Source organism: Aotus nancymaae, unplaced genomic scaffold, assembly GCF_030222135.1.
Source record: "Aotus nancymaae isolate 86718 unplaced genomic scaffold, 86718_ANA_hifiasm-v0.15.2.pri h1tg000053l, whole genome shotgun sequence".
Classification (NCBI taxonomy): domain Eukaryota; kingdom Metazoa; phylum Chordata; class Mammalia; order Primates; family Aotidae; genus Aotus; species Aotus nancymaae.
In genome coordinates this window covers 13,938,722-13,966,296 of record NW_026988467.1, presented here as the reverse complement: position 1 = coordinate 13,966,296, position 27,575 = coordinate 13,938,722, and the positions used below count along the sequence as shown (strand labels likewise).

The window sequence follows — 27,575 nt, the reverse complement described above, 5'->3', positions numbered from 1 at the left end:
TACACTTGTGATATTTTAAGTTGAAATCTTACTATGTTTGTCAGCAGTGCTAAAAAAAGTCATAAAAATTTAAATTCATGATAAGCATAAGTTACTATATTTCAATGAATAATTTGAGTGCTTGAGAAAGTTGTGTTTATTATTAAGGCAACTGAAGTATTTTTAAAAGAAATTAAATATATTAAATTTATACATGCAGTTAAAAATGTTTAAATTTGTGTCAACTTGAAATAACCAAGAGCATCAGAATCTAAAGAGTTTGGGCCAGGCACAGCGGCTCACGCCAATAGTCTTAGCACTTTGGGAGGCTGAGGTGAGTGGATCGCTTGAGCCCAGGAGTTCAAGACCAGCCTGGGCAACATAGTGGGACACCATCTCTACAAAAAAACTTTAAAAATTAGCCAGGTGTGCTGGCCCACATCTGTCATCCCAGCTACTGAGGCTGAGGTTGGAGGATCGCTTGAGCCCAGAAGGTTAAGGCTGTAGTGAATCATGATTGTGCCACTGCACTCAAGCCTGAGCAGCAGAGTGAGACTCTCTCTCAAAAAACAATAATAACAGCCGGGTGCAGTAGCTCATGCCTGTAATTCCAGTACTTTGGGAGGCCGAGGCAGGCGGATCACCTGAGGTTTGTAGTTCCAGGCCAGCCTGACCAATCTGGAGAAACCCTGTCTCTACTAAAAATACAAAATTAGCCAGGTGTGGTGGCGCATGCCTGTAATCCCAGCTGCTCGGGAGGCCGAGGCAGGAGAATCACTTGAACCCAGGAGGCAGAGGTTTCAGTGAGCCAAGATGGCGCCATTGTACTCCAGCCTGGGCAACAAGAGAGAAACTCCATCTCAAAATAATAATAATTTTAAAATACAATAAAATAAAACAAAATAGAGTTTATTCAAGGACAGGGTGTGAGGATGGCCCTCCCAGAAACACCAACTCCAAAGTAATGAGCTCAGCATTCCGAAGTAGGGAAGTCAAGGTTACATTTATAGGGGCAGAGACAGGAGTTTTAGCAGGATTACAACATTTTTCATACAAGGCTGGCACATCGTTATAGCCGTTTGACTGGTCAGTGGCAGTGTTTCTTTCAGGGAAGGCACATCTCACATTTTTTGGGAAGGGTGTGATAGCTATGGGTTTGCTGGCATCCGGTCCTCGCAGAGCAGGACAACCAAGGGCAGGTAAACGAGTCACGGGGTCGTTAATTAAGAAGGCAGGAGGGCTTTGTCCCTGCTGATGTTTCATTCTCTCCGGTCATTGTACAGAACAAGAAAAATAAGAAAGCGAGTTAATCTACAATCTGAGGAGCAAGAGGCGTAACCGCACGTGAGTCATCAGTCACCTCTCTCTCAAGGCTGAAGTGTCTCGGGGGTTCTGACAGCTTTGAAATTATATTTTCATGCATGTTTAATTAGCTAAGATTGTAAGTGGAACCAAATATTCAGTTGTATCATTTTAATAATTTTATAATAATTTATAAAGTTATTTTTTTCCTTCTGAGACAGAGTCTCGCTCTGTCACCCAGACTGGAGTGCAGTGGTGCAATCTCAGCTCACTGCAACCTCCGCCTCCTGAGTTCAAACAATTCTCCTGCCTCAGCCTCCCAAGTAGCTGGGATTACAGGCATGCAACACCAGGCCCAGCTAATTTGTGTATTTTTAGTAGAGATGGGGTTTCACCATGTTGTCCAGGCTGGTCTCGAACTCCTGACCTCGGGTGATCGACCCGCCTCAGCCTCACAAAGTGCTAGGAATACCAGCATGAGCCATCACATCCGGCCCACTAAAGTTGTTATATTTTAAAAGAATACTTTTTCTGAGATTTGGTTTGTGAGGATCGACAAGTAGCAATCACCATCTCTGCTTGCTGAAAAGCTGCAGAGGCCGCCGGGAACCCACGCACCTGAGTCTTTTACCTTTACCCAAGAAAGGAATAAAAGAGGTCAGATGATGACAACTGTGTCCTCAACAGCCAGGCCCCAGGAATCAGTGGCTTTTGATGACGTGGCTGTGTACTTCACTAAGAAGGAATGGGCCATGATGGTGCCTGACCGGAGGGCCGTGTACAGGGATGTGATGTTGGAGAACTATGAGGCTGTAGCAGCGCCGCCCACTTCCAAACCAGCTTGGGTTTCTCATCTGGAGCAAGGGAAAGAGCCCTGTTTCACCCAACCACAGGGAGTCCTAAGCAGGAGGGACTGGAGAGCAGGCTTTATAACTCGGAACTGAGAAGATATACTTACTTAGCTAAAGCAATGTTACGTGTAATAAAATCAAAAATTCTTCAAAATCATCGATGCTGGGAAGACAGGAGAAAGGCTTAATTCTTGACATTTAAATACCAGTTTTCCAAGTCGGGAGTTGATGTAAGAGCCACCTTAAATTATGTCAAATGCACATTTTTTTTTCTGTAGACTAGTTTCTGTAGGTTTAATGTTTTTCATTCATTAAAATAATTCATTTTGATGTACAAAAAAAGAACACTTTTTCTAATTTTTTTAAAATTTTTAATCATGATAAAATATACATACCATACAGTGTTCCATCCTAGCCCTTTGTAAGCATGCAGTTCAGCTGTGTTAACACATTCACACTGTTAAATGCAGCCAATCTCCAAGACTCTTTGCATCAAAACTAGAATTCTACGCTCACTAAACGACAATTTACCACTCCTCTCTCTCATCAGCCCCCGGGGCACCCTCCTTTCTACTTTCTGTCCCTGTGAATCTGACTGTTATAGGTACCTCACTGAAGTGGAATCGTAAAGCCAGGCACAGTGGCTCATGCCTGTAATCCCAGTACTTTGGGAGGCCAAGGCGCGAGCATCACTTGAGCCCTGAAGTTCAAGACCAGTCTGGGCAACATAATGAGACCCCATCTCTAACAACTAAAAGAAAAAACGTGGAATTTGTCCATAAAAGAAGATTTTTAACCTGAACTCAAAGCTGAAGTGGAATTGTTGAATTTGAAATGACGGTAAGTAGAATAATAATTTGTGAAACCAAAGGAGATTTTTTTTTTTTTTTTTTTGAGACGGGGTCTCAGGCTGGAGTGCAGTGGCCAATCTCAGCTCACTGCAACTGCAACCTCTACCTCCCAGGCTCAAGCAATCTTCCCACCTCAGCCTCCGGAGTAGCTGGGACCACAGGCATACGCCAACATGCCCGGCTAATTTTTTTGCATTCTTGGTAGAGACAGCATTTCATGCGGCCCAAGCTGGTCTCACATAATGATGGCTGTGAAAATTAAGAGCTGGCCCCCGACTCCCACTTGCCCAGAGACTTAGGGTCACTACAAGGTCCGAATAGCCCACGAATCATCAAGCCAGGCCCTGGTAACTTGTTCTTATCCAGACAGACCAGGCTGGCTTCGGCCAGCATGGGTCGTGCCCGTCTTCAATTCCTGTCACCAATAACAACAGCAAACCAACACCGACCCTTTTCTAAATACCTCCTATGTGGTAGGGCTTTGTGTGCTCTATCTCATTTCGTTCTTATAACGATCATAGGAAGAAGACACTTTATCACCCCATTTCACAGATGGGAGCATCAAGGCACAGACAGGTAAAGGCAGCGCTAGGATTTAAATGCAGCTCCAGGGTTCTCCAATATGTCCTGCTAGACCTCAAGCTTCCTGCCCTGCCAAAGAATGAGATCTGTTTAATTACTTGCTCAGAGCAAGCCCCTTTCTCCTTTCTTCCTTAACCTCTAAGAGGCTGCACCAGGTACCTTTTCTCCTGGCGCCTCCTGCTGGAATCTGCGTGTATGGCACAGCCATGCCGATTGCTCAGGGAGGAGCTCACCTGAGAACAGGGGAAGGGCGGAGAGGTCTCCACGCTCCAAGATCTCTAGAATCTGCCCCAGAAAATTCTTTAACTTTCAGTTAAAGGCCAGTCCCACAGTCCCATCGGGGCCTCTTCACTTGTCACCTAGAGCACAGCCTCCCACCTGCTCTCAGAATCCCTCAAACCCATTCTCACCAGCAGTCAGGGTCCTCCCTTCCACGGCTCCCTCCTACCCACAGAACACAGCCGGAATGCTCTCTGGCCTGGCACTCAAGGCCTCCATGGCTTAGCCCCAAACTATTTTCTTGGTTTTTTTTTTTTATTTGTTTGTTTGTTTTTTGTTTTTTGGTTTTTTTTTTGAGACCAAGTCCTGCTCTGTCACCCAGGCTGGAGTGCAATGGCGCAATCTCGGCTCACTGCAACCTCCAACTCCCGGATTTAAGCAATTTACTTGCCTCCCAAGTAGCTGGGATTACAGACGACCAGCACAACACCCACCTAATTTTTTTTTTTTTTTTTTTTTGTATTTTTAGTAGAGACGGGGTTTCACCATCTTGGCCAAGCTGGTCTCAAACTCCTGACCTCGTGACCCACCCGCCTTGGCCTCCCAAAGTGCTGGGATTACAGGCGTGAGCCACCGCGCCCAGCCTATTTTCTTGGTCTTATACCCCAAATCTCCTCCTACAATTTACCCCACACCCCCCTGCGCTTCCACATTCCCCTCACTTGGCTGTGCTCTGCCTCCTGCCAGAAATGTCCTTCCCCCACCTCTGCTTGTCAAACTCCTACCCATCCTTCAAAGGGGAGCTCAAAGGCCACCTCCTCCATGAAGCCTTCCCTTCTTGTCTTAGCTAGTATTAAACTTTCCTCTTCTGTTGAAGCCAAGGCTGTGCACAAGAGCCTGACTCCTGACAGCACCAGCATCTCTGCCTAAAGATTTTCTCTACCCGTGGGCAACAGACCAGGAGTGCTGGGGAATTACCCCACCCTACCCTCAGGCACCACCCTGGACCCATGACTGGTGGATACATAACCCAGCTCCCTGACTCCTCATTGCAATAACACTTAAGTTTCTTTCTCTACAGTGTCCCAAAGATCCCCAATGGGATCAAGCTCCAGTTGCCCACGGCCCTCAGTTGCTTTATCTGCACTCTTTATCAACTCCCTAATCTCTACTGTCTCAGGTCCTCACTCCACCACCAGTATTTCCTGGGACTGCCTCTCAAATGAACAACTTATGCTGAATTTACATCTCAGGATCCGTGTCGGGGGAACCCACACTCAGACCCTCGTGCATTCCCTCCCCGGTACTTAATTTTTTTCAGAGATGGGGTCTGTGTTGCTCAGGCTGGTCTTGAACGCCTGGGCCCAAGTGATCCTCCCGCCTCCGCTTCCCAAGTGCTAGGATTATAGCCATGAGCCACCACATGAGGCCCCTCCCGGGAATTTAGCTGACGACTTTGCTGCCGCACTGTCCACCAGCAGCCTTGAGTAAGGGTCATTAAAACCACAGACTGGATGGACCGAGCACTTTCTATGTGCTTGGGCCTGTCTATGTATTATCTTGTTTGTTTGTTTGTTTTGAGACAGGGTCTTGCTCTGTCACCCAGGCTGGAGTGCGGTGGTGCTATCTTAGCTCACTGCAGCCTCCATGGGCTCAAGCGATCCTCCCACCTCAGCCTCCTGAGTAGCTGGGACTACAGGCACATGCCATCACACCCAGCAAATTTTTGTATTTTTCATAGAGACAGGGTTTTACCATGTTGCCCAGGCAGGTCTCAAGCCCCTGGGCTCAAGCAATCCTCCTCAGCCTCCCAAAATAGTGGGTTACAGGCATGAGCCACGGTGCCGAGCCTATCATGTCGTTTAAACCTCACAACCATCTCGGAAGGAGGTGCCATGATTAACCCCCATTTCACAGATGAGAAAACTGAGACTCAAGTGAGATGACTTGTCCAAGGTCTCCTAAGCCAGGAAAGGCTAGGAGGATGTCAACCCAGGTGGACTGATTCTAGAGATGGAAAATGTGACCACCTCATGGGGTATGGCAGAAATAATTATAGCGCCTTCCTCCACTGTGGGTGGAAATGCCTGCGTGGTGTTCTTTCTACACAAGGGTGTGTATGTGTGTGCACGTGTGCTGCATGTGTGCATATGTGCACGTGTGTGGATGCATGTACACATATGGTGTGTGTGTGTGCATGTGTGTGCGCACGTGTGCGTGTATGTACGTGTATATGTGTGTGCGTGTGTGTGCGTGCATTGACATGCTGTAAGTGTGCGCGTGTGTGTGCATGTGTGTGCATGCGTGTGTGTGCATCCATGCCTGTCCTTTGCTCCTGCTGGGTTGCTCATAAGGAGGGACCTGTGTCCCACCACTCCCGCCCGCACAGCACCTGACTCTGTGATTTGTTTATTAAGTGCTTATCAAAACGAATCAACGACCCAGGCTCACAGGACAAAGGCATTGAGGTAACAAGACAGGATGAGACACAAAAAACCTCCCTAACAACTGGCTTTGCACCCTTGGGCCGGTCACTGCCCCTCTCTGGGCCCCACTCATCCTTCTCTGGGGCTTCAGTTGCCCCTCCGTTTGGTGAGAAGTTCCCACTCTAAGGGACCTGCCACTGACCCCACACAAAGGTGGCCCCTGAATTCTGACCCAAACTACTAGGAAAAAGACGGTCCCAAAAGCTAAAGGAAGGTGCTGAGTGGGGTGGGACAGAGGCGGGAGCATCCGGCTCAGGCCAGCCAGGGCCGCCTCTCCCGAGAAAACCGCCCCCTCCGGGCTTCCAAGATGGGAATCTGGCGCCACCTCGTGGTCTCCGCGTCTTGCAGCCTTCGCGTTTTCCTTTCCCTGTTTTAGCTCTTCTTGCTGTTAACCCCACGGCTGCCCTCTGGGAACTCTGAAGTACTTCCAGTCTCTTCACCAGATATTTGTCTACTGTGCCCAGCTGTGCCCAGGCTCAATCCAGAACAATCATGAACAAATTCCTGTCAACAGTTTAGAGGCGTCTGGATCTACACTGCCCATAGAAAAATGATGCAAGCCAGCAAGGCACGGTGGCTCACCCCTGTAATCCTAGGACTTTGGGAGGCCGAGGCCGGCGGATCACTTGAGGTTAGGAGCTCTTGACCAGCCTGGCCAACATGGCGAAACCCCGTTTCTACTAAAAATACAAAAACTAGCCGGGCGTGGTGGTGCGGGCCTGTAGTCCTAGCTACCCTGGAGGCTGAGGTATGAGGATCGCTTGAACCCGGGAGGCACAGGTTGCAGTGAGCCAAGATCGCAACACTGCACTCCAGTCTGGGTGACAGATCGAGACCCTGTCTCAAAAGAAAAAGAAAAATGATTCTAACCACAAATGTGTGCCTCACAGGTAACCACATTTTCTAGGAGCCACATCTTTTTAAAAGCTGAAATAAATAGGTACGATTAATTTCAACAATACGTCTTTGGGCTTTCGCTTGCTTGTTTTTGTTTGAGACAGGGTCTTGATCTGTTGCTAAGGCTGGCGTGCAGTGGCACGGTCACTGGTCACTGCAGCCTCAACCTCCTGGGCTCAAGAGATTCCCCACACCTTGGCCTCCCAAGTAGCTGGGAGTACAGGGAGTGCACCACCATGCCTGGCTAAGTTTTAAATTTTCTATAGAGACAGAGTCTTGCTATGTTGCTCAAGCTCATCTCAAACTCCTGAATGTAAATGAGCCTCCCGCCTCAGACTCCCAGCGTGTTGGGATTACAGACATAAGCGACCACATCCAGCTAATAATACTTTTTCATTTAATGAAATACATTCACCATATTATGACATGGAGTCAATTATTTTTTAAATTACCCTCTTTTTCTCCTTCCAATTCTTTGAAATCTGTGTGTATTTTACACCAGGGGTCCCCAACCCCCCGGTTATGGACCATTATGGGTCTGTGGCCTGTTAGGAACCGGGCGCAGAGCAGGAGGTGAGCGGTGGGCTAGCAAACAAAGCTTCATCTTTAGATTCTCATCGGAGCACGGACCCTATTGTGAACTGCGCATGCGAGGGATCTCGGTTGCATGCTCCTTATGAGAATCTAATGCCTGCTGATCTGCCACTGTCTCCCACCACCCCCAGATGGGGCCGTCTAGTTGCAGGAAAACAAGCTCAGAGCTCCCCTGATTCTACATTATGGTGAGTTGTAGAATTATTTCATTATATATTACGATGTAATAATATAGAAATAAAGTCCACAATAAATGTAATCCACTTCAACCATCCCGAATCCATCCCCCCAACCACCGTCCGTGAAAAAGCTGTCTTCCACAAAACCGTTCCCTGGGGCCAAAAAGGTTGGGGACCACTGTTTACACCTACAGCACATGTCAATTCGGGTCAGCCACATTTCAAGTGCTCAGTAACCTCGTGTGGCAGTGGTTACATGGTGGACAGCATGGGTCTAGGACCTCACAGGCTTACTCTGACCCCCTGGCAGCCCTTCAGACAACTGGCTTATTACATCTCCAGAGTTCACCTTTCTAGCTCTACTTCACTGACTAGGGATAGGGCTGGACAAGTCATCTTACCCTTGGAAGCATAAAATAAGGGTAATAAAAATACTTAACTTCTGGGGTTGTAGCAAGGATTCAGTGGGATAACATATGCAAAGTGCTTAGCACAGGTGCCTGGCAAGGAATAAATGTTCCATAAATGGCGACCTAATGAATCAAAGCCTTAGCCCATCTTTCGGCATGGTGATGGTTTATTTTCTGCATCGAGTTGGCCAGGCTCTGGCACCCCGTCATCTAGTCAGTCTAGATGTGAAGATATTTTTCAGATATGATAAACGTTTAAATCAGCAGACTTTGAGTAAAGTAGATTGTTCTCTAAAATGTGTGCGGGCCACATCCAATCAGTTGAAGGTCTTAAGAGCAAAGACGGAGGTTTCCCAAAGAAGAGGCAATTCAGCCATCAGAATGCAACATAGAAACCCTGCTGTTTCCAACCTGTAGATTTCAGACTCAAGACTGCAACATAGGTTGGATACAGTGGTTCACGCCTGTAACCCCAGCACTTTGGGAGGCTGAGGTGGGCGGATCGCCTGAGGTCAGGAGTTCGAGACCAACCAGGCCAATGTGGTGAACCCCCATCTCTACTAAAAATGCAAAAATTAGCTAGGTGTGGTGGCAGGCACCTGTAATGCCAGCTACTGAGGAGGCTGAGGTAGGAGAATCTTTTGAACCTGGGAGGCAGAGGTTGCAGTGAGCCAAGATCACACCACTACACTCCAGCCTGGGCAACAGAGCAAGACTCCATCTCAAATTTTAAAAAAAAAGACCACGACATTAATTCTTCCCTCATTTCTGACTGGCTGGATCTACAAATTTCAGACTTGCCAGCCCCTACAATCATGCGAGCTAATTTCTTAAAATAAACCTCTCTCTCTGCATGTATAAATGTCCTCCAAGGGGATGCAGCCACAGCAGTGCACAGAACACACACGACGTCCTCGTTCCGAACTCACGCAGCATTAGAACAACGGAACATCCCAGCCCTTCCCTCCCTCCGAGCACCATGTCTCTCAGGATTGAGAGCTGAGGCAGAGGTTGAATCAACGCCCCGATCTGGAGACTGCTTTCAAGGGGGTGGGACCAAAGGTTGGGCTTTGTCAGGGGAAAGGGCATATGAGGTTGCCAGGCAGGGCCAGGGTTATGGGGATCTGCTCTTGAGGGTACACCTGCAGGTCCCCACGGTGCAGAGTCAGGGGTGGGCGAGGTCCCTAGGCACAGAAGGGCTGCTTTGGGGATCCGTGGCCCAGACCCCGACACCCTTCTTTCTCTGGTCTCCTGCCAGAATTCCTGTCGAATTTGGCGGCCTACAGCAGCCAGAGTGATTCTCCTAAAGCACACATCGTGCCATTGACACCTTCCAAAGTCCTTCCCAGGCTTCCCCATGACCCCATAAAAATAAAGCCCAAAAGCCTTGTCCACGACTTACAAGGCTCTGTGTGACCTGGCCACAGCCAGCCTAGCCTCTCACATTATAGAAGCGTTGAAGTATGTTCTAAAACAGCATGTAGTCAGAAGCCCCTGTTTATGAAAACTTAAAATAACTATATATGCATAGAAAATAACTGCTGTCTATTGGAGCTTGGGTCTGTGCCAGGCCACGATGTGCAGAGTCGTTTACTGGGTATCATCTTGTTCCTTAAAACAATGCCTAGTATCTCCTTTACAGAAGAAGAAACAGGCCCGGAGAGGCCCCCAGCTAGTGAGGGGCAGAGCCAGACTTGACCCCAGGTCCACCAAGACCAAAGGCCACGATCTTCACTGCCAGGGTGGTTGGTGTCTCTGTGCAAATTGAAGATAATAATAGTTCCCACCTCACAGGGCTGCCGCGAGGATTAAATGGGCTGAGATGTGTGAAGCTCTCAGAACGGCTCCTGGCATGGCACAGGGCTCAGGAAACATCCTCACCCACAGCAGCGTCGATCCGCCTCTGGGCAGCCTGGCCAGATCGTATGCACATAGATTCCGACTGATCTCTGGAACTAGGGTCACAGGTGATCGTATTTTTTTTAGCTTTTCCACAATGACCGGGTAATACTGTTGCATTTCTTTTTTCTTTTTAAATTCTTGCACGTACGGTGCCCTTGGTGAGCTCTCGACTTCCTCAAAGCAGGCCTGTCGATGTTTGAGTGGTCTCCCAGCTTCCCCCAAGGCCTGGCACAGAGACCCCCACACCCAGTAAAGGAACCGAACAGAAACCTGCTCAGAAGAGCCCCTCCCAGCCCAGGCACTCTGCCCGCAGCCTTGGCAGGGGCGGGTGTTGGAGGGGTGGGTGTGGGTGAGTGCCAGGAACTGGCCTGACCTAAGTCCCCAAAAGGCCCCATGAGATGCTCTGTGGCTCTTCCGGACCCCAGGGGAGTGGTGGGAGCAGCCGTGATGCATGAGACCTCCGGCCCTGAATCCACCAACAGCTGTGACCACTTCAGCTATTTTAAACCTCTGGGCACCAGGAAACTCCTGGCCCATCAACCAGGCTCTGGGTCCAACATGATGGCCTGAGCCAGGGCAGGAGCCCTGAGGGTGGGTGGCCAGGTCTCAGCCGGGTTTTTAAGGGGAGGGGGCTTCATATCTTCAGCCTTGTGCCTGGCTTATTGTCTCATTTGAAACCGTCCTTACGCTGGGGGATCAGTTATTTCAGAGGCAGAAAATGGGGCTCCGAATGGCAAGGCACATGGGCTTGAGGCTGTACCAAAGCAGAGCGCGACTCTCTCATCTACAAAGCACAGATGACTTTCCGCTCCTGCCCTCACCCAGCCTTGTCCTTGCTTCCCCAGTGGCCCTGCAAGTTCCTCCCTCTGCTACTCTTAGGAGCTTTGCAACCCAGAGTCAATCCCCCCACCTCCTCAGAGCTCACTGTCTTCATCTGTAATGCGGCGGAGTTACTGGGAGGGTTCAGTGGTCTAACTCTAATACACGAAAAGTGCTGCTTGGAACAGGGCCTGACCCACAGAAAGAACGCAGTAAGTGCCCGACCTTATTCCTGCTTCCCTGGGCATCACGGCCCCATGTTATCACTACCCTGCCCAACATCCTGTCATGAGCTGCCCCCGGCCTCTGTCATCATGGGTCACAGTGTCCTCCCCGACTCTGGCCCAGTCTCCCCACGGGTGAAATGAAAGGTAGAGCCCCACGAAAGTGAGAACATCAGTGGGTGCCCATTATCTGCCACACAATAAGGGCTCCAAAGTGACTCAGGGCAGAGGGGTGCCCAGACACGAGCCCACCTCTGGGGGCACCTCGAAGCCTTTCCAAACCACACATTTTGTCCCAGTTTGGCAAGTGACCACCCGAGAGATTCCTCCTGATGGAAGATGTGCTCAGCCAGGTGCTAGGAGCCCATCAGAAGTTGCTGGCCTCTGCCGAGCATGGTGGCTCACTCCTGTAATCCCAGCACTTTGGGAGGCCAAAGCGGGGGGATCATCTGAGGTCAGGAGTTCAAAACCAGCCTAGTCAATATGGTGAAACCCTGTCTGTACTACAAATACAAAATTAGCCAGGTGTGATGGTGCATGCCTGTAATCCCAGCTACTTGGGAGGCTGAGGCAGGAGAATCACTTGAACCTGGGAGGCAGAGGTTGCAGTGAGCTGAGATGGTGCCATTGCATTCCAGCCTGGGCAAAGAGAGAGAAACTTAAAAAAAAGTTACTGGTCTCTCCCTGGGTCTGTGAGCTGTGCCATTAGGGGACAAATATCTCCTGGCTAAAACTTGGGCCTTTCCTCTTCTCCACCCACATTCCTCCCAAATCCCTGCCACTCAGAAGCAGCTGGGCTCTTCACCACCTCCTAATTTGGGCCACCTCGGGGAGAAGGTCGGAGTCCAGGGGCTGGGTGTGTCAGCACTGGGCACTTGTGGGTCTCACTCTTCTGGTCCGGGGTCACCCCTTCCTGCAGGTCCATCTTCCATCAGCTCTAACTCCTTCCCAAACACGCATCCCCTCCACCCGACTCCTTCCCTTCCACGGCCTCTGCCACCCACCCTCAGTTTTTGTCCTCACCTACCAAAGATCACAGGGGTGACATATGTGTCTGAACAGCACTTGGCCTGGGTCAGAGGGGAAGGGCTGGGATGCAGGTGGGGCAGGCTCGGGCCCACACTGATTGTCACCCTGCACCTGTCACTCTGTGTAGCACCCCCTTTCCCTTGGTGGCTCAGGTCAGATCTGGGGTCCTAATCCTTGCCCCTCCCCTCTCCCTCAACCCACACATCCTGTCAGTCACCAGGTGCCACTAAACTCCCAGCCCATAAGCAGTGGCCGGATCAATCCCCACTCCTCCAGCCTAGCTACAGCCAGGGTCTTCCTTTCTCCACCCCAGCTCAGCCTTCTGTCCAGGGGCAGCGGGGGCAGCCAGAGCGACCCACTTCACACCCGATCACGGCTCGCTGAGGCAGCCACTCCAAGGTCCCATCTCCCACCCTCCAATGCCTTGGCTTGGCGTCCTGATCCCATCAGCTGCCGGGTTCCCCACCCCCACCGCTTCCCATTTTCCCTATGGTGAGGTCCATCTGACTGGTGGGGGGTGGGGGTATCGGGCTGCACCCGGCTTTGCACAGGCGGCTCCCTCTCCTCGCCTTTAGTTTGCAAACGCCTCCTTTAAGAAGGCTCGGGCATCCTCTTCTCTGGAAAGGCTTCCAGGACCCTAGGCTGGGTTAGGGCACTCTCTTTGTGCTCCCACATTGGCATTTTCTGCCCCACTTGGCTGGGGCGTCAGGAGGGGAGTCAGGGCCCTGCGTCCTGGCGCCCAACACCTGGGCGCCCACCTTAGGGTTGTTGAATGAATGAATGAGCAAAATAACCACGGAAAGCACCAAACTGGCTTTGATGATTTCACCGCGACCGCAGCGGGGCAGGACGAGTTGGGGGCGGGACCACACTTGACGAACAGGCCCACAGCCCACTGCGAGAGGACTGAGGCGGGCCGCCACGCCCACGGCCCACCCACCGGCTCTTGGATAAGGCCGCGCGCGAGGCTGTGGGGCGCAGGCTGCTGGAGAAGGCGCACCTGCTGCAGGTGCTCCTGGCGGCCCCGGACCAGCGAGAGCGGGCACTGCGGCGGGGAGGATGCTGCGCGAGCGGACCGTGCGGCTGCAGTACGGGAGCCGCGTGGAGGCGGTGTACGTGCTGGGCACCTACCTCTGGACCGATGTCTACAGGTGAGCCGGCCCACGGTGGCGCCCGGGCCGAGATCTCGCGCCCAGAAATCCTGAGACGCGCTCAGACTCGGGGACGTGGACAGCCTTTCTCCAGCCCGAGCCGTCCCTCATCCCGAGGTCCCCGAGCCCAGAAAGGCTAAGAACCTCATCCAGAAACCTGACGACCCCCAAACCTCGTGTCCACCTTCCTGAAACCCTGAGACTCTCCCAGACCCCCTAACACAGCCTCAGCCCCACCTCTCTCACGACCCCTTTCGCAGACCCTCCCCTTCACCCGTGACGCCCCGTCTGGCCCTCTCCAGTTCTCCTCCCGGAGACCTCCCACCCCTTCAGCTTCCCCGCCGCCCTCTCCCCTTTCACTTCCCCTCAGCACGTCCCTTCCCCCCGACCCACCTCAGCCCAGCCCCTCTCTTCCTTCCCACTCTCAGCTCAGCGGAGCTCCCGCAGAGACTCGCCCGGGACTGGGGCAGGGCCCAAAGGGAGCTGCCCTGAGGCGGAATCTGGGCCTGGAGGTTGCTCAGGCTCCGATTTCGCCCTGTGGGGGCTGCTGGTGGTTGCTTGTCCCCAGGCACTGGCCCTGAGCTCCGTGTCCCCAGATGCCTTTCCCTTACTTCATTCTGAGACCACAGAGGGACCATATTCCACCGAGCTGACGACGGGGACTTGGGGTGTACAGTGGTGTACTTTGTTGGAAGAGGGACCCTGATTTAGAATTCTGCTCCCTCCCCTTCTCTCTGTCCAAGAACTTGGTTGAGTGCTGGATTTCTGAGACAGCTGGAAGTAGGGTAGGACCCTATCACTCCCCTCAAATCCCAGCAAGCAGCTGAGTCCAAAGATCTGTCTCCCTGAGTACATGGGATGGGGCCTTGGAAAGGTGTGGCTGGTGTGAATGAAGGGGTGGGGCCATGCTGGGGTTTGATCCGCACCCTCCATTCCAAGCATTTAAAACGCCCCCCATTGCTAGGGTTGGAGGGGTCAGTGCTGGGGACTGAGGGCAGGCAGGACTCTGAGGTGGGACCCTGTGCTGACACCAGGCGGGCCCCCTAACCTCTGTCTGCCTTAAACTGAACTCACACGGAAGCACCATGGTGGTTTATTGCTCCCAAATCATCCCGACACCTGGAGCACCCTGCCTCTCCCAGGCCCCCACCAACCCATCATGTGTCTCCCCACACAGCCCTGGCAGCCCTCCCACCTGCCCAGTCAGTCTCCTGCCACCTCTGCAGAGGCACTGACCACGCTGATACCACCAAGACCCAGGACCAGGGACTCACTCCAGGCCTCTGCCCCTTGCCTCAACCTCTGCCTCCCCCATGTAAACCTTAGAGGTGGACTGGGTGGTCTCTGAGGACAAGAAGACAGCAGTGGAGGATGGTCCAGGCACCAGTGGGCTGGAAGAGCTCCCCTGCCTTCCCCACCCCCAGCACTGGACTGGGCGCCGCTAGGGAGTGGGCATGGAGCCAGGCTGCGCAGGTCTGTAAGCCTCAGCTGTCACCATACCCGCCTGATTATTTGCTGGGGCATGGTTGGTGCGGCCTGAAAGACTGGCAAGATGCCCCCAGTCAGGGGTGAGGAGCAAAGGAGAGGTCCTGCTCAGGCCCCTGCCCTCACTCTATTCTGGCAGAGAGAGGCCAGGCAGGGGTGGGGGCAGGGAGTGGGGAAGGGGTGGGGGCAGGGAGTGGGGCACATGTGGACTCAGCCTCCCTCTAGCAGGGGGCAGCAGTGTGACTCTTCCCCTTGTTCTTTCTCAACAACCGTAAAGACCCTCACCCCCACCGGCACTTAAAATTCTCCACCGCCATTGAGGGGGCAGTGCGCTCCAGACCAGTACTGCCCAAAAAAGTCCAATCTGAGCCACAGTAAAGCCACATTTGCGTTTTAAGTGTTCTAGTAGTCCACATTTTTTTAGAAGTTAAAAAAGGCATAATTTTAATCATATATTTTATTTAACCCAATATTTTAAAATATTACTATTTCAACATGCAATCAATATAAAAATTATTAATGAAATGGTTTACATTCTTTTTTTTTTTTCATGCTAAGTCTTTGGAATCCAGTGCACCTTTTTTTTTTTTTTTTTTTGAGACAGAGTCTTGCTCTGTCACCCAGGCTGGAGTGCAGTGGTGCTATCTCAGCTCATTGCAACCCACTGCAACCTCTGCCTCCCAGGTTCAAGTGATTCTCATGCCTCAGCCTCCTAAGTAACTGGGACAACAGGTGCCTGCTACCACACTCGGCTAATTTTTGTATTTTTAGTAGACACAGCGTTTCACTATGTTGGCCAGGCTGGTCTCAAACTCCTGGCCTCAAGTGATCCACCCACCTCGGCCTCCTGAAGTGCTGGGATTACAAGCATGAGCCACCGCACCCAGCCTTCCAGTGCGCATTTTACACTTCTGCACATCTCAGCGTAGACTGAGCTCATCTCAGGTGCTCGCTGGCCACCATGCTGGCAGCCACCGTCCTGGACAGCACAGGCCTAGCGCAGTTTCTCAATGTCAGCACTACTGCATTTTGGGCTCAACGTTTCTTTCTTGCAGTGGGATATTTAGTGGCATCCCTGACCTCTGTCCCCTAGATGACAGTAGCAACCCCCAAACTGTGATGACCAAAAATGTCTCCAGACAGTGCTAGCATGGGGTGTGGGGGCAAAATCACAGCCAGTTGAGACTCACTGGTCCAGTGGAAGGAAGCCACTCCCAGGACTAAGGAGCTTGAGTTGTTACTGCTTTGTTACTCGAATTATGTAGTCATGAGAGCAACCGTCAGCACTGATAACAGGAGGAGGTATTAGTGGGCACGTATGAACTGAACCCACCACCTCCTTTCTTCCTCACTGTAGACTCTGATCATCCCATTTTACAGATGAGGAAGGTAAGGCTCAGAGAGGTGAAGCCATTTGTCCAGTGTCACACAGCACTCAGGTCCAGATCTGTCTGACTCAGAACTCGTGCTCTTATCCCCCACTCTGTCCTATGATGTGACCCTAAAACCGGCAGGTTGAACTGGACAACCCTCTCAGCCTGTGTCTCTTCCACCCTGGCCATGAGCCGCTGTCCCCAGAGACTTCACCAACTCCCATTTGGCCTTCCACGTTTCCCTGAGTCCTTTGCATCCCAGACACAGGTCTTGGCTCAAGACTCCAAGGGATGTCCCCAGAGCCTCCAAGTAGACCCCAAGGCACAAGGCCCGGAGAGTGCTGGGCCCAGTTTATTAGGGAGTGGCATCCTGACCCTCACTCCTTCTGAGTCGCAAAATTGAGTGAACAGGCCTCAGCACCCATTCCCTTCCCCAAGGGCTCTGGGCTCCCTTTCCTGTAATGCAGACACGGCCTGTTCCCCTGCACACACACAGCAGGGGCCTCCCCAGCCCCATTCCTCAATAGACCTTGTGGTCCTGGCAGGCACTGCCCTAACTGCTTCCATCCACAGGCTGTGTGACCTTGAGCAAATCACTTTACTTCTCTGAGCCTCCACTGACCCAAATGAGGGTTGATCAGAGAACACGAGGAAAGACCTTGTGTCCAGTAGAAATTGTATGCTCAGGGTCACAGTTATGAACAATCTACCACTTTGCTGCCCCATGAGGGGTCATCCAGGCCACCATGGGCAGGGGTGTTCTGGGCCACCCACGCTCTCCCAGCAAAACTGGCTCCTTTGAGGATGGATGCCTTGACCCAGCCACATTCTGACTGCTGGTCTCCAGCAAGCAATGAATACATGCACAGAAAGAAGGAAGTAGTGTGTTTCCTAGAGACTGTACTTTGTGATTGTTGTTAAAGATACTCGCTGTTTCCTTCTACTCTTCCCAAATACACTCATCTTAGTCTTGGCACAGGTATGCCTGGCCCACACACTCTCCTCCGGTGGTGCCTTTAGCTGATAGCCACTTCTTCAGGGGGGCTGGCCTTGGTCCCCATCTGATTCAGGCTTAAAGTTGGAGAGAGGGCACAGAAGGAGTGCCTAGGTTGGTTCCATCCTGGCCACCTATGTCTCTTGAGCACTGGAGGCACGGGCACTCTCAGAGTCTGGAAGGATTAGAGAGAGGGCACCCTTGGAGTAAAGTAGGTAGCAGGGTGGTCACCCTGTGCCCACAAGCTGGGCCTCGGGAATGGCTTCTTCTGTCCCTCCCTCGGCTTAGGCTTCTGTCAGAGAGTGAGAGTTCTCGAGAAGGCAGGGGTCTTCTTTTTCTCCCTGGTGGACAGAGGCCAGGATCCAGATCCTGAGGTCTGCAGGAGCTTCAGGACACTGGGATGGCATGAACACTGTCCCTTTGCCTGTGCAAAGCAGTCTCCTGGTTCCATCTGCGTCCGTGAGGTGGAAGTGGGCAGAGGCTGACCAGCCATTGTCCCAGCAGAAGATAGAAGGAGGATAAATGTCAGCTAGTAATATCAGGTCAATAATAATAATTTGCCCATAACTCCCTGGCAGAAGATGAGAGGGCGGCATCAGGCAGGCGCTCCTAGACTTTGGCACAAACTCACTCCCAGACTGTGTCTCTTGGTTGGTGTGAGGGCTGGAGATGTACTTGCTTTTTTAAAAAGTGTCATTAGGCCAGGAGGGTCTGAGATCCAGTTTGCAGTGTTGGGGGCCTGGGGTGCTATGCACTCCCCTCCCCATAGTGCACCAGGCCCCACCTCACTGATCTCCTAGCAATTCCCCAGCACTCCATTCTGGCCACACTGGCTTTGTGGATGCCGTTAGCCCTTGGCTGAGCCAAGCTCATTCCCTCTGCAGGGCCTTTGCACTTACTGTTCCCTCTGCCTGGAACACCATCCCCCAGATCCCCACAAACCTGACTTTCATCAGTCAAGTCTCATCTCCAATGTCACCTCCTCCAGGCAGCTTTCTTTGACTACCCCATGTCGCGGTGCCCTACCCTGATTCTCGAGAACTCTGTCTCATCCCATTTTTTTCTTTGCACATCTGCTCATTGTTTCTCAATATTACTAGTTTACATTTATTGAACACTTGTTTTGTGCCTGGCAGCCTTCTCAACACTTTGCAAGCTCATCTCACGGGCATGTAATAACTGACGTATTTAAACCTAGCAACAACTTTATGTTAGGCACAATTGTTGCCCCCCTTTTGCAGTTGGGGAAACTGAAGGAAGGAATGTTTGTCCAGGATGGCACAGCTGGTAAACTGTGGAGTGCAGAGCCCAGGCCGCTGCCTGCTCTGCCGGGCCGCCCTCCTGGCACTTGTGTTTCAGTGGTCCTTGTTCGTGGTCCTCCCTGGAGTCAATGAACAGTTCCCTGGAGGGATGGATGGATGGATGGATGAATGAATGTGGCCTGTGATGCCGGTGGACTGGCCTGTCATAGGGCTGAGCTCCCCACCCTCAACCTCAAGGGACAGACACCATTGTATGGGCCTGTGGAAGGTCAAGGGCACGTGGCCAAGCTTGGCCCAAGCAGCGCTGGCTCCTGAGAGAATGACGGTGGGAGGAATTCAGGCCAGGTCAGGTGGTTCATAAATCAGAACAGCACCCAGAGCCCTCAACCCCAAACAGGAGGCCTTGCCAGGAGTCGCTCCAGGGCTCTGGTTTCAGGCTAGTTCCCTGGCATTGGGAGTGTTCTAAGAAGGACCGGGCCCAGAGTCCCCTGCATAGCTGGGGTCCCTGACACCTTCACTTATTGACTGCAGGGCCCTGAGTTGGGATGGGAGCCCAGTGGCAGGGGCTCACCCCAGGCCCCACTCCTAGCTGGCCAGACACACTTTGGAGGACACACCTGCCACACTTTGGAGGAGGCAGTTTTTGAAGGCTGCTCTCTCCCGCCCGGCCATGCCAGACCTTGCACCCAGGGGTGTTGATGGGCCCAGGCCTGCTTCTCTCTGTCATCCACCCAAGGGCCCAGGACAGGAAGCCAGTCTTCGGTGTCCCTTCTCTGAGTCTCAGAATCCCACCTGTGAAATAAGTAGGGGCTCTCATTCGGCCCGCTCCAGAGCCAGGCCTGACCCTCCCCTCTGCCCCGCACCAGGCACGCCTACCTGAGGAACCTCAGGGAAGGCTCCAGCCTTCAAATTCCCTCCCAGGGCAGGGGCATCCAGGCCCAGGCCTCAGAGAGCTTGTGTTGCCCTTACACTCAGCCATTACTGTCCCTGAGACTTGAAGCAGGTGCTTGCCTTCTGGGGGCCTCAATGTGCTCATCTGTAAATGAGCACATTGGTAATTGGGCCTTATGGGTTATCAAAAGAATAGACTGAGATCCTATGGGCCACGGGCTTGGTACAGTGCCTGAGACGTAATAATTATCAGTTCCCTGGTGCTCTAGTGGTTAAAAAAATAATAATAATAATAATAGCAAATACTCAGTAAATTGTTATGTATTAATATTGAGTTTACTATGAAAACAAATAATAATGAGACATGATCCCTGTGCTCAAAGAATTCATAGCACTTATGGGAGAGAAATGTTGAACTGTATTTATTTTATTTATTTATTTATTTATTTTTTGAAAAAGAGTCTCACTCTGTTGCGCAAGCTGGAGTGCAATGGCACAATCTCGGCTCACTGCAACCTCTGCCTCCCAGGTTCAAGCGATCCTCCTGCCTCAGCCTCCTGAGTAGCTGAAACAACAGGTGCACGCCACCATGCCCAGCTAATTTTTTGTATTTTTAGTAGACAGGGTTTCACCATGCTGGCCAGGATGGTCTCGATCTCTTGACCTCATGATCCACCCAACTTGACCTCCCAAAGTGCTGGGATTACAGGTGTGAGCCACCAATAAATGGAAGGGGAGTTTTTTTTTTTTTTTGACTAATGAGATCAAGGATGACTTCCTGGAAGAGGTGGCAACTGAGCTGGGTCTTGAAGGATGGACTGGGGATTCAGAGTGAGACCAAGAACATGCCACTCAGGGGCAGAGATCGCTGGCAGGAAAGTTGGGGCACACAGAGACAGAAAGGTCATAGCTTCAGTAGCCTGAAGTATAAGGCTAGAGGGTCAGGGAGCTCTAACCGGGCCTTGAATGCATTGTTCGGGCATTGAACTGTATTCTGCGAGTAGTAGGGAGTCACTGAAGGTTTCTGAGGAGAGGAGTAGCTATAGATCAGATTGTTTCTTCCCTAAGGAGAGGTCCAGGACAGCTGGATGCTCCAGGTGGTGAAGGAGGCTGGCTGAAGACAGACATCATGGTTTGCCTCCACTGATCCCGTTCAGGGCAGCTGCCCACCCGCAGGGCTCCAGCCACCAGCATGCCGAGCACCAGGTGCGAGGTCTGGACTGAGATCATCCTGTCTCCGGTCCTTGCCGTGGGGTTGCATGCCAGGCTGGCACCCATGACTCCCCTCCTCAGACTCCTCTAAAGCCCCAAGAGCAGGATGTCACACCCAGGCTGCCAGGAGCTGGGGTCACTCTGGGGATGAGCCCCGGCTGGTGTTAACGAGGGCCAGGCCAGGCGGGCAGGTTGAAAGCGCCAGATGCCAGTGAGGAGTAGGCACTTCGTGCTCTCGTCTGGGGCTGGTGAGCCACCCCAGCCCTGCAAGGCCAAGCCGGTGGCCCTCCCCGCTGACTGAGCCAAGACCAGAGACGACCCATGTCTCCTAGAGACCACGAAGCATTTGTGGGGCTGGGCAGGTGTCCTTTGACACCAACCAAGTGGCCATTTCTCTCCATTTCCACAGCCACTATCTGGTCCCAAGACACCATCATCGCTCATGTGAGCAGCTGCAGCCACCCCCTCCCCAACTTCCTCTGCTGCTCCCCTGAAATCCATCCCCCACCTTGCCTTCCAGGTGATCCTGCACCCCGGATGATCTATCTACGGTGCAAAACTGATCATGCCACCCCCGCTTAGAAACCTTCAGCGATTCCCCTCTGCAGTCAGGAGAAAGGCCAGCTCCTTGCCATTATCTAGAACTCCTGCTCCCACCACTCTCCCTCCCGCTTGCTCACAAACTCCAGACGCACTCCTCTCCTTCCAGTTTCTCCAACATGCATGACTAACCTCCACCTTGGGCCATCACGCAAGGTGTCCTGTTGCTTGGAGATCTCTGCTCCTCTTTCTCTCCTCCCTTGTCCAACTCAGTGGTTGTCAAACTGTGGTCCCTGGACCGGCAGCATCAACATCACCTGGGAGCGTGTTAGAAATGCAGTTTCTCAGGCTGGGCGCAGTGGCTCATGCTTGTAATCCCAGCACTTTGGGAGGCCAAGGCAGGTAGATCATGGGGTCAGGAGATCGAGACCATCCTGGCCAACATGGTGAAACCCTGTCTCTACTAAAAATATTTTTTTAAAAAAATAGCCGGGTGTGGTGGTATGCACCTGTAGTCCCAACTACTCAGGAGGCTGAGACAGGAGAATGGCTTGAACCCAGGAGGTGGAGGTTGCAGTGAGCCGAGATTGCGCCACTGCACTCCGGCCTGGACAACAACGTGAGACTCCATCTCAAAAAAAAGAAGTGCAGTTTCTCAGGTCCCACCCCACAGCTGATGAATCAGAAACTCAGGGGCTGGGCCCATTCACCTGTATTTTAGCAGTCCCTGTAGGTAGTGGTAATGCACACTCAAATTTAAGAATCTCTGGTTTAATTAATTCTTTTTTTAACAGTCAGCACTGCAATGGTATAATGAATTCTCACCTGTCCTATAGAGTATAAGGCTTAGACCTTAGTTCAAATGCCACTTCCTCAGGGAATCTCTCCTGGAACCCCAGACTGGGGCCTCATGGCACCCTATCCTTCTCCTTTATAGCAATTATCACAGCTGTAATCATGTAATCGATTGAAAGTCTGTCTTTTCCAACCAGGCGCAGTGGCTCACGCCTGTAATCCCAGCACTTTGGGAGTCTGAGGTGGGCAGATCACCTGAGGTCAGGAATTCCAGACCAGCCTGGACAACATGGTGAAACCCCAACTCTGATAAAAATACAAAAATTTGCCGGGCAAGGTGGTGGGCGCCTGTAATCTCAGCTACTCAGGAGGCTGAGGCAAGAGAATCGCTTGAACCCAGGAGGTGGAGGTTGCGCTGAGCTGAGATCGTGCCTCTGCACTCCAGTCTGGGTGATAGAGCAAGACACTGTCTCGAAAAAAAAAAATGTCTGTTTTTTCCATGGGCCCAGGGAATGTGTTCACTTTTTCACCAATGTACCCTCCAACACCTAGAACTGTGCCTGGCACGTTGTGAGTGCTCAGTAAATACATGTTGAGTGAATTAATAACCATATAAATAAGCCCTCCTCCTCCAGCCCTCCTGGAAAAAACATTGGTACTTACGGTGTGCCCGTACTAGGCCAGGTGCTGAAACAAACACAAAAAGATACAATCCCTGCCTTCAAGGAGTGAACTGCCAAAGGGCCAGGCAGTAACTGTGGGCAAGTGGATTGAGTTAGGTCTTCAAGGAGAGATGGACATTTGCCAGGCAGACAAGTCAGGGGAAAGTCTTGCTGGTGAAAGAAACGGCATATGCCAAAATGCACAGTGAGATGGAACAATGCAGGCACTGAAGCGGTGGAAGGAATCGCAGAAAATGAAGCTAGAGAGTCAAGCTGAGGTGCAGTGGCCAAATGCCCCTAGTTCAACACCAGGATGAAGAGTTTGGATTTTCTTGTATAGGTAGGCACTGAGGAGCCAGTGAATATTTTCAAGAAAGCAAACAACCTGATTTCTGTTTTTTTAAAAAAGTCACTTGGGTAATACAGTTTGGAAAGCCAAGAAGGGCAGGTGCATTCATTCACTTATTGCCAAAGTCTACATTGAGCATAGCCATGTCCTGGGTTCTGGGATTCAGCAGCAGGCAGAAGAGACGTGGCCACAGGGATTGGTAGCCTGTCCCTCCATCCACGCTTTCCTTCGCCTCTCTCTAATCAGCAAGGAGGTCACAACCATCCCCGTGCCCCCTCCGTTTCCCTCAATACTGTCCTGGGCCCCTCCCCGAAGCCTCCAGGGACAGTCAAGGTGCCTGCAGCCCCTGGCTCTCAGGTTTCTGTGAGAAGGATTCTAAAGGGTTCTTTCTGTGGAGGAAGGCAGCCAACAGGATCTGCAGGGGGACAATGGGCCCCTTTGTTGCTTCCGCCAGGGCCACTCCAAGAATAGCTGTTTGCTCAGCTCAGAGCAGGGTTGGTGCTGGGGAATAGGAGGGTGTGGGGCCCTGGAGCTGCGATGTGGGCTGGGCATTAACCCTCTGGAGCCTCTGAGGCCTCCTTTGGTTTCTCACTGGCCCAGAGGAATGAAGGCGGGCAGGAAGCATCACTTACAGTAACTGAGTCAGGGTGCTAAGAGATCATCTTGTAAAACATCTTTTCCTAAACAGAACTGTGTGCAGAAGCTCAATATATAGGACCATTGCTTTAAAAAATGTGCCCTTCTAGGGCCAGGCATGGTGGCTCATGCCTATAATCCCAGCACTTTGGGAGGCCCAGGCGGGCAGATCACTTGAGGTCAGAAATTCCAGACCAGCCTGGCCAACATAGTAAAACCCCATCTCTACTAAAAATACAAAAATTAGACAGACATGGTGGTGCACGCCTGTAGCCTCCACTACCTGGGAGACTGAGATGGGAGAATCACTTGAACCCAGGAGGCAGAAGTTGCAGTGAGCCGAGATCGCACCACTGCACATCAACCTGGGTGACAGAGCAAGACTCTGTCTCAATTTAAGAAAATAAATAAATAAATAAATAAAAGTAGTAGTGGCTCTGGTTAAGGCGGGCAGAGTGAGGGGGGCAGGAATCCATCAAGGATATCCCAAGCTTGCTTTCTTTTCTTTTTTTTTTTTTTTTTTTTTTTTTGAGACAAAGTTTTACTCTGTCACCCAGGCTGGAATGCAGTGGTGTGATCTCAACTCACTGCAACCTCCACCTCCTGGGTTCAAGTGATTACCCTGCCTCAGCCTCCTGAGTAGCTGGGGCTGCAGGCACACACGACTACACTTGGCTAATTTTTAGATTTTTTTAAAAATAGAGACAGGGTTTCGCCATGTTGACCAGGCTGGTCTTGAACTCCTGACCTCAAGTGATCCATCTGCCTCAGCCTCCCAAAGTGCTGGGATTATAGGCATGAGCCACCACACCAAGCCATCCCCAGCTTTCTAGAGCCTTCCTCCTCACCCCTTTGCCCAGGGCCTCTCTTCTGCACTCTCTGGACTCAGCCACCTCTGCTCTGGTTCCATCCTCTCACTTAACACTTGATGAAACTGAGAGAGGGAAAGTCCCTGGCCCAAGGCCACCCAGCACATTGATGGGCAAAGCAGATACTTGCAGGAGAGAAATGCTTCCCAGACCGAGGCCACAGTTTCCCAGACTCTCAAGGCTTTTGCCAAAACCATCTTCAACCTGTCTCACTATTAACACTTTTCTTTAATCCAGCTCACATTTCTCTTAGTAATTTTATTTTAAACAGAGATTTTATGGCATTACCATAAGTGTCAAGGCTTTATCAGTCACCATAAAAAGATATTGCATTTGATAAACACATAAGTCTTCTAGATTGTTCCTCCCTGTACCACCTAAAGCACCTGAGGTGGGTACCCACCCTTCTCCTTGGGAGTGGCTCACCTTCAGTCCCACTCACCTCTGCCCTCTTTGCTGGGTGAGTGGCTCACCTTCAGTCCCACTCACCTCTGCCCTCTTTGCTGGGTGTATGATGGGCCAAGCTCTGGGCTAGGCTCTGAAGAATGAGGATGAGATAGGCCAGATCATGCCCTCAGGGGGCTTATAACCCAAAGGAGAGCAGGTACCACGTGGCAACTCAGCAAAAATGGCCCCAGCCCTAGGATGGGTAAGAGACAAGTACTGTGGGCAGGAAGGTGGCAGTCCTCCTGAGGCATAGGGGCTAACACATGGACATTCAGAAGGTGCAGACCCCCTCAAGTCAGGGGCAAAACTGGGTTAAAACCCAGGTCCTCTGCACATGCACCCTCAGTCCAGGACTTTTGTCCAGACTCTGCACCCCTCTTAATGATGGATGTGGCCAGGCTTATGCCTGTAATCCCAGCACTTTGGGAGGCCTGAGGCAGGTGGATCACTTGAGGTCAGGAGTTCGAAACCAGCCTGGCCAACATGGTGAAACCCCAACTCTGCTAAAAATATAAAAATTAGCCGATTGTGGTAGCGGGCACCTGTAATCCCAGCTACTCGGGAGGCTGAGGCAGGAGAATCACTTGATCCCAGGAGGCAGAGATTGCAGTGAGCTGAGATGATGCCACTGCACTCCAGCCTGAGTGAGAGAGCAAGACGACTCCTCAAAAAATAAAAGATGGATGTGGACAGGGGACAGCAGGCCATGGCCAAGAAGTATCCAGTCTCACATCAGCCCCGTGTCCCAGGTGGGCTGTGGAGTTTGGAAGGAAGCAGGACAAGAACCAGAGCATCCTTGGGGTGTCTTCACTGAGCTCCTCTCCCAGCACTGGGCACAGGCTGCCGAGCCCTTCCCCACTCTCCTGCCACAGCCCAAGATCAGTAGTCTTTGCCCATAGCCCGTGAAGTCTGTGGCCTGGGTCAGACGCTGCCCGACAGCCTCTACAGACTCACGCCCACAGCCTTGGCCAGCCCAGCGCTCTGAGCAGTGGACCGCAGTGCTGAATGTCCGGACCAGCGGTTCTCAGAGTGTGGTACTGGGACCAGCAGCATCAACAGTTCCTGGAAGCAAGCTAGACATGCAGATTCTTGGGCCCTACCCCAGACCGCCTGAATCGGATGCTCTGAGTTGGGGCCCCGTAGTTTTGACAAGCCCCCAGGTGCTGCCAGCACCGCTGCTTCTGTGCTTTAATAGCCACTGACCTACACGTGTCATTCAGCCCTGGCCACTGTTTCCATCTTCAGCTGCCCCAGCACCCTCAGCCTCTGCCATTCCCACCAGCCTCTCCAGAGGTGGAATCCACAAATCTACAGCCTTCAAAGGAAAACACCCTATATATTTAAACAGCACCCCTGATGATTCTGATGCCTGCCATAGTTAAGAACTCCTGGAACCCAACAGCTCCAGGCCCCCAAAATAGCGGCTGTGCCTTTGAGACAGGCTTACACATATGTCTTAGTCACAAATCCCATGAGAATCCCACCTAAGTCCCTCTGAGCCCTCATGGGCCTTCAGACCAGCGGCTGGATTTAGCAAAGCCGCCAGCCCTAGGCACCTTCCTCCCTTAGTCCCCTGTCCTTCCTGTCACCTCTCCTTAAGCCAACAACAAAACACCATGGACCGGGTGGCTTAAAAACAAATTCATCTTCTCACAGTTCTGAAGGCTGGAAGTCCAAGATAAAAGGGGTGGCATGGTGGGTTCTGGTGACGGCTCTCTTTCTGGCTTGCAGATGGCCACCATGTCACTGTGTCCTCACATGGTCTTTCCTCAGTCCACGGAGAGAGATCTCTCTCTATCCACCTGTCTCTCCCTCTCTTGCTCCTCCTCCTCCTCCTCGCTCGTCTTTCTTCTCCTATTTGATTAGAAGCCTGCCCTTGGCTGGGTGCAGTGGTTCACACCTGTAATCCCAGCACTTTGGGAGGCTGAGGTGGGTGGGTCACCTGAGGTCAGTTCAAGACCAGCCTGGCCAACATGGTGAAACACTGTCTCTACTAAAAATACAAAAATTAGCTGGGTGTGGTAGCATGCTCCTATAATCCCAGCTACTCAGGATGCTGAAGTAGGAGAATCACTTGAACCCAGGAGGCGGAGGTTGTCGTGAGCTGAGATGGTGCCACTGCACTCCAGCCTGGGAGAAAGAACGAGACTCCATCTCAAAAAAAAAAAGCCTGCCCCTATGACCTCATCTAATCTCAGGCTGGGTGCAGTGGCTCACTCCTGTAATCCCAGCACTTTGGGAGGCTGAGGCAGCTGGATCACAAGGTCAGGAGATCAAGACCATCCTGGCCAACATATTGAAATCCCGTCTCTACTAAAAATACAAAAATTAGCTGGGTGTGGTGGCACATGCCTGTAATCCCAGCTACTCAAGAGGCTGGGGCAGGAGAATCCCTTGAACCAGGGAGTCGGAGGTTGCAGCCAGCCGAGATCACGCCACTGCACTCCAGCCTGGCAACAGAGGAAGTCTGTCTCAAAAAGAAAAAAAAAAAGGAGCTCTATCTCCAAATACCATGACACTGCGGGTGAAGGCTTCAACATGCTAACATGTTGAACACAAACCTTCAGTCCACAGCAGCCAGATCA

General features: G+C 51.8%; 1 protein-coding gene and 1 pseudogene across 1 annotated transcript in view; both read left to right on the top strand.

The window, feature by feature from the left end:
* Nucleotides 1-1,943: 1,943 nt before the first annotated feature.
* Nucleotides 1,944-2,320, top strand: LOC105705690 (KRAB domain-containing protein 1-like; annotated as a pseudogene).
* Nucleotides 2,321-13,383: 11,063 nt separating this feature from the next.
* The window catches only part of PADI2 (peptidyl arginine deiminase 2), a 54,834-nt gene continuing 40,642 nt past the window's right edge, over nt 13,384-27,575 (top strand). Inside the window, exon 1 of the mRNA XM_064363354.1 lies at nt 13,384-13,475. Coding sequence (XP_064219424.1) covers nt 13,384-13,475 — 92 coding nt within the window. The remainder of the gene's footprint in view (nt 13,476-27,575) is intronic.